The sequence below is a fragment of the Centruroides sculpturatus genome, unplaced genomic scaffold (assembly GCF_000671375.1).
Source record: "Centruroides sculpturatus isolate CEXI.00-Female unplaced genomic scaffold, Cexi_2.0 scaffold870, whole genome shotgun sequence".
NCBI classification, from domain to species: Eukaryota; Metazoa; Arthropoda; class Arachnida; order Scorpiones; family Buthidae; genus Centruroides; species Centruroides sculpturatus.
Window position 1 is genome coordinate 337296 of NW_019385310.1, and position 7633 is coordinate 344928.

Genomic DNA, 7633 nt, shown 5'->3' on the forward strand with positions numbered 1-7633 from the left:
ATAACATTAAACAGTATTCTGTATAACATTAATATTAGAAAATAAGATTATTTGTTTAAATTTTTAAAACTGCATTGTTTTAAAGATGAATATTTTAATCATATTTCAAGAGATCTAATTTTTAATTAAAACTTTTTTTAAAATTTGATTATTAAAATTTAATTTTATTAATAGTGTGATGACTGCCTTGCTGACATTATTTTTTATTTTATTATTTATCTGTTTATTTTTAGCAGATTTAAATGATTATATTACATTTTCTGATAACCTTACACTTTCTGAGCTTTTATTATTGCTGGGCATAAGGGCATTTCCTCCTATGGCAGGATAGTTCTAAAAGTGGTATATTATTATGAATTGATTAAAAAATTTGTTCAATTTTTATTAAATTTTCTCATTTAATATACAGAAAATTTTTAGCTTCTCTGGTTAATTTTTTTTTACATTTTTTTTCCCAGTTTTTCAAAAATCTTTATAATCAGAAACATCAATTTATTGAAATATAAAATCTCATATATCAAAAAAAAAATATTTTTTAACATTCTAATAAAATCATTTTTAAAAATTTTTAGTGTTTTTTTTAAGTGTCACAGTGGTTTTAAAGCACCCAAACAACAATTTTTCCATTAAAATCTGACAAACACAAACATCTATGTTAAAAGTGCCCTCCTGTAGAAACAATTATTAAACTTCTTGCTTTTATCATTTATTAAAAATAATCTAAACCTAAAAATTATTTCATTTAAAAAAATTACTAGTTTTCTGTTAAATATTTTAAAATATTTTTGATACCTCAAACATGAAACTGCTTTTTATTTTTTCCTCTTTCTCTCTCAAATATTTTTTTAAGTCAGATATAACCACTCAAAGATTTATTTTATAGCAATTGTTAATGCACGTTTAAATAAACTTTTTATATGTTATTTAATATGGATGTTTTTATTACTGAAGTATCAAACCATTGGATATGCTTCAAAATTTAGATATGTAAGGAAAAATTATATTTAAATTAAGCTTGTAGATTTTTATTAAAATCCTAAAAATAAGGATTACTTTATTTGAATTATAAAAATGAAGATGATAATTTTAAAATTTTATTAATTGCAAAACTATTATGTAAAACATAAACAAGCATATAATACAAAAGTCAAACATTTCAAATACATAGAAAAACAATTACAGTTCATCTTTGATATAACTAACTATATGAGAATGGTGCAATTTGTTAGTGACAAATGTCTGTTACACTAAGCATATATATAATATATACGCTAATATATATGTGGTTTTAATATTAACAACAAGCAACAACAGCAAACATATATTAGCAATATTAACAACAGCAAAGTAACAACAAAAAATGCTTAAATTAAAGCAGTCTTAATTATAATAATATTTTGTATATATGTTACTGTGAAAGATTGAAATTAGAGAATGTCGATATTCTATGGTGAATGTCAACACATGCAAAATACGTCAGTGAAAGACCGAATATTTAGTTATATTATTATACATTCGAACATTCGCCAGTGTATGTCAACAAGCACAGATAAGCTTTGGTGGAGGTTGAAGCGACACCTGAGAAGCCGATGTCAACAGAAAGGCAACAGTTTGTCGCCAAATCCTTTGTTCTGCCACGATTGAAATCACGTGGTATCTATTTGTTATACTCTGGAACACTGCTGTTTATCAGTCTTATGCAGGGTTTGCTGGTGCGTGCAACGTTTTCTTAAATTTTATTTTTTTTATCCAATACCCTAATTTATATTGAATAGATACTGTAGTGAACCAAGAACTTTTTTTAAAGGTATGCGCATTAATCGCAAGTAAATGAGAAGACAATTGTTTTTATTTTTCTCCAGGAACATAATCTAAAATACTTTCTGAAGTGATTTCTGCTAAAACTAAGTGCAGCTTTGGATTATAGAGGATTAAAACGTTTTGACGTTTTAAAAAATTAATGATGAAGAGAAATTAATTGTACCATAAAAACCAGGAGAAATGAATATACAGTATTATGTTACCAATGATAAATTGTTCAGTATACTATCTGAAACTCGCAGCAGAACAGGCCATGGAGGAAGAACACTTATGCTTAAAGAATTGCAACTTAAATACAAAAATATCACATACGAAGTTGTAATGTTATATTTAAATTGTTGTATGATAATTTTCTCATTTCTTGCTTATGTATTTAAATTTATGTAAACAATGCCAAATGAAACATAGTGCACCTAAAAAAGTATTGTTGTGAAACCAATGGTCAGTTTGGAGTTAAACTCAAGATGTCAAGTCGATCTGTTAGACCTGTAGTCACACAGGGATGGCGAATATAAGTTCATAATGGTGTATCAAGATCATTTAACGAAATTTGTCCATCTACTACCTTTGAAAACCAAGACAGCTGAAGAAGTAGCATATCAACTTCTTCAAATATTTTTAACATTTGGTGCCCCAGCTATATTGCATTCAGATAATGGTAGGGAATTCTGTAATAAAGTCATATTCGAACTATGCACTATGTGGAAAGATGTTAAGATAGTTCATGGAAAGCCTCATCATAGTCACAAGGCTTACTTGAAAGGGCCATTCAGGATATACAGAATATGTTAACTGCATGGATGAATGATAATGATACAAATAAATGATCAGATGGTTTGCACTTTGTACAATTTGTCAAGGGCACTGCATATCACGAAGGAATATGCCAAATTCCTTATGAAGCCATGTTTGGCGTTAAACCAAAAAGAGGCAGAGCATCGTCATCTTTGCCTGGCGAACAAATAGCAAATATTGAAACTGAAGAACAGCTTGAAGAAATTGTTAATACTTTTGAAGGAAATTTGAGCAATGGCCATAACAAATACCATATTCCAAAGGAAAATATTGAAGATGAGCTGCAACCCACCATGTCTTCTTGTCAAGCCCTGACTAACAACACAAATTTATTTCTATAAAAAGAGTGGCGGCGAAAGAGAATCTTCTACTGCAAGCAATGAAATTGTTACAAACCTCAAAAAGAAAAATTCCTTCTGCTCAAATTGGTTATACTATATGAATACAAGTCCCTAATGTCGACTGTTGCCATACAGATGCCCAAAATGTGTTGGTGGTTGTTGTTGGAATAGAAGACTCTGACTTTTATAAATTAGCAAACAAAAATGGTACCATCAAACAGCTTTATACCCACAATCAGTTTGTAATTTGTAAAGAAAAGTTACTTTCCATAGATGAGATTTCTTCTTAAAAATATTGCTGAGAGAAGCAGCTGCAGATACAGTAATTCGAAAAGTGGAGGGCAAGGCTATACATGCTGTCATTACAAAAAGAAGTGTTCCACAAATAAATGCAGTTGTAAAAATAAGGGACTCTTGTGCAATTTAAAGTGCCATAACAGTTTAAGTTGTTGCAATAAATAATTTTGTATAGCACTAATCACATAATATATGTGTAAGTTTACTATTGTGTATTATTTTTCTTTTCTGATTAAGAATATACTGTTCGTTTTAGGTTCAACAGTTTATTTACATGTGCTGTTACTTTCATGTGCTACAGCTTTCTCCTATTTTGACATATTGAAAAGTTGCATGCTGTCTTAACGTAATAAAAATATTTTTATTCAAAACATTCACCATCAGTGCATGCTGAATGTCGACATTTGCCGGTATAAGTGAGAAATAATGATATTTAGCAAATATTTTGTACATATATGAAACAACTGTGTGAATGCTGACATTCACCGGAGAATCTCGACGTTTGCCAGATATTGGTCTTCACAGCTGTGAAAGACCAAATAATAGCCATGGCTGCTGTATTTTAAACTGATATTTTCTCTGTAATTACTGTTCAAGTGCAATTATTATTTTCTTTGCATGTATCAATTTGATGTTCATTATTAATAAAGTATTCAAACTTTCATAATGAATATTTAATTTTTAAAACAAATTATACTTGAAATAGCAACTGATACTTTTTTTTTTATAATGACTTACTTTCAATATACCAGTAAGAAAATCAAAAAATACATATACTATATTGTACATTTTACATATTTCATTTTCTATTAAATTTTTTTAATAGAATATAAAGTGATGAATAAAGTGAATGAATAATCTTCCAAGTGTTTTGAAAAAAGTCACTGTAGTGTCTGTATAAAGCAAAATTTTTTTAGTTAAATAAGTAAATATGGTACAGTATCTATCTATTGTTGTTTATGGTGTTTACTATTTTTACATTATTGCCCTAAGTTTTCAGAAATTCATGAATAGCCATGGCTACTATTTGAGTGTGGTTATTATTAGAATAAAACCAGTAAACACAAACAAATTGGTCAAATAGTTCTCTCTTTAAATCATACTGAGATCATATAAAATACGATATTTAAAATGATTTTATGAATTACAATATTTATTTATTTTTTATAGGAAATGAAAATTGGCTAAAAACTTGACATTTTTTCTTATGCTTACAATAAGAGGTTTTGTAAATTTATAAATATTTTTATTTTATTTTATTTGGCCTAGTCCAGTATATCCAAAGCTTAGTACAACAGGGATTGTTATATCCAGGATGAACTGTGTAAATTTTTTACTCTGTCAGTGAAAATACAAATATACAATGTTAAAATGAAGGTGTAAGTTTTTATCCCAGTGTAGTTTTCAGTTTGAGGCTTAAAACATTTATTATATGATTTTGATTAATAATATATTTTTTTAATAAAAATGCTTAAAATAATTTATTAATTTAGTATAGATAACATATTTTGCATCATATTAAAAATACCTTTACATATATGTTGCATAATATTCAAAATAGACTCTTTAATATAATGTAACTTACAAATATATATGATATCTATCTTTTAAAAAATTTAAAAAACTACATTTGAAAATGAAAAATATTACCATATTAACATTATATATAAAACATTTTCACATAAAATGTTTTTTATAATTTCATTTTTTTTTTTTTTTTTAAAANCATTATATAAAAAACATTTTCACATAAAATGTTTTTTATAATTTCATTTTTTTTTTTTTTTGAAAAATTCAAATGTATTTAAATATTATTAAGAAGCCATGAACCTCAGTAAAGTTTATAAATGGCATTATATTTTAAAACAGACCAGAAAGTTACATTAAATTGTATTATTGTATTTATAATAAATATATTTTAAATTGTGATATTACATTAATTTGAATTTATATTTTGCATCACTTATGATATTTTTTATATACATTAATAAATTTTTAGAAATTACAGCATTTTTTACATTCTAATATTTGAAGATTTCAAAATATATTTTTAGAATTAATTATATTTTTTATATTGATGTAATTTTACAATTTATTCATAAAAAATGCTATAAATGCACAAAAAATTAAAATTGATTTAATGAAAAAAATTTATTTTGTGTATTTTTTGAATGATTTTTCAGTATTTTTATTTGTTTTCATATAATTTTTAAAATATTTTTCAATATAATTTTTTACTTTTTATACCAGAGAAATATTTTAAACTTTTTACGTATTTTTTTCATTTTTTAAGTGAAATAAATTTGTTTATAAAATAAAGATTAGTAAATGATCATACATTTCCATCAAAAATTCACAGAATATTCTTCGATTCTTCAATATGTTCCTGAGACTGAAGTCACTCATTACTTCTTCTGCATTTGTGGTGAGAAAAGATCTATTAATGCACTGCTGTTTGATATTTAATATCCAGATACTAATATTTCTTTCCCCTTGCTATTCATACTCTAACATGAGTTTATGAGGATTTTATTTTGGTGTTTTCCAATTTATGTTTATTTTCTTAAAATATTGTGCACATATTATGATCAATATATATTTTTAAAATAATGAAATAAATTTTTATTTTACAATGCATAATTATAAAGTATTTTCATTTTTAAACTAAAATAATTTATTTACAGTACAAAACAAATTATTTTGATTAAGAGGATAATTATCATAATTTTATGCAAAATTTCTTCATTTGTTTATTTTACTAAAATAAAGAACTAAATCAAATTGTAAGTGTCAACTTTCATAATTTGATTTAATTCATTATAAATATCTTACAGTTAAAACGTTTTAATAATTTAATTTATTGGAAACATCAAACTTTTGAAATATTAAAGTATAATTTTGATCATTAGTATTATTAAAATAATGAAACAGATTAATGTGAGCTTTTCTAATGTCTGTAAATTTTTATATAAATATGCATTGTATATAAAAATATATATTGCTTAAAAATGCAGCTCAATATGCACAATTTGGGCTCTGTTCAGCAGGCAGCATCACTCAAAGTTTTTTTTTATCTTGCATCTTACCTTTCTGTTCCTATTACTTATCCTCATTAGCTAATTCTCAAGTTCTTTGATATGTTCTTGAAATTGAAGGAATTAACAACTTCAAACAATTTCCAGGTAAGAAAATTTTTATTAAGAGAATTCAATTAATGGAAAATTGTCAAATAATATATTTATTTATGAAGAAATTTTATCTGTTATGTAAGTTATTTTTAAAATTAACCATGTATGGAAATATAGTTATCATTTTTCAAAAGAAGACATACAGGTAGACAAACTTTAAAATTAATTATATTATTTCTTATATAATTAATTTTAATAAGAAACTCAAGCTAGATAAGTATTCATAAATATGTTTTTCTTATAGAATAGAATAAAATATTTTTTATTTAATTACATTTTATAAGGAATTAAATAAATTAAAATTTTAAATTTAATTTTATAATTTATTGATAACAGGGTTGTGAAGTCAGTAGATCAAACCTTCAACTCTGATTCATACAATTATAGGTCTGACTTCAACTCTGATTTTTTCTAAATAATAATTTAATTTTAATAATACTTTAAGTATATTAACTTATAATTTCATCACTACTAAGTGAATCATCAGGCATCCTAATTGAAATCAATAAAAGTGTTTATTTTTTCCACAGAGTTTTTCATTATTACACTTGTCATCTTAACACCCAAATGTTTTTCATCTTTGGTTACAGTAAAGTATTCAGAAACACTAGATTTAACTCAAGTCTTCTTAGCCATTTTGTACAGGTTTTTTGACAATAAAAATTTAGCTAACACATGAATTAAGATATAAATTTCTGAAAAGAAAATCAACAGTAATTAGTAATATGCAAAGAAACATCATGATTTAGGAGAATCATTATAAAATAAGATCTTGCATTACAAGAGACTTCTATAATGCAAGATAGGATACTAATGCTTCTATTAGGAGCTTAATATAAAGTTCAGTACATAATAACAAAAAAATAGGAATCAGAGCCAGTCAATTTTAACTGACTCTGTCTTCTCTAACAACAAATATGCTTCTGACTCTGACTCCACAGCCCTGATTGATAATCACTGTTTTTGATTATTAGTCTAAATATAATTTTAAAATTTTTAAATAAAAATAGCAACAAATTAAAAATTATGACAGGAATAAAATAATAAATAATTTTTAAAAATGTCAAGATAGAAAAATTTTATTTATTTAAAAGTTTTAAAATTATTTAAAAACTATTTTCAAGCTTCACTACAATTATATGCATCTAGATCCTTAATTTCCAGTACTCACTTGAGGTTATATATGCCATT

At 24.9% G+C, this 7633-nt stretch overlaps 1 protein-coding gene across 1 annotated transcript; it reads left to right on the forward strand.

The window, feature by feature from the left end:
* Window positions 1-2343: 2343 nt before the first annotated feature.
* Window positions 2344-2957, forward strand: LOC111637476 (KRAB-A domain-containing protein 2-like). Its single transcript, XM_023382972.1, has 2 exons — window positions 2344-2608; window positions 2653-2957. The coding sequence occupies exons 1-2, from the start codon at window positions 2344-2346 to the stop codon at window positions 2955-2957; spliced, it is 570 nt and encodes a 189-aa protein (XP_023238740.1).
* The last annotated feature ends 4676 nt before the right edge of the window (window positions 2958-7633 follow it).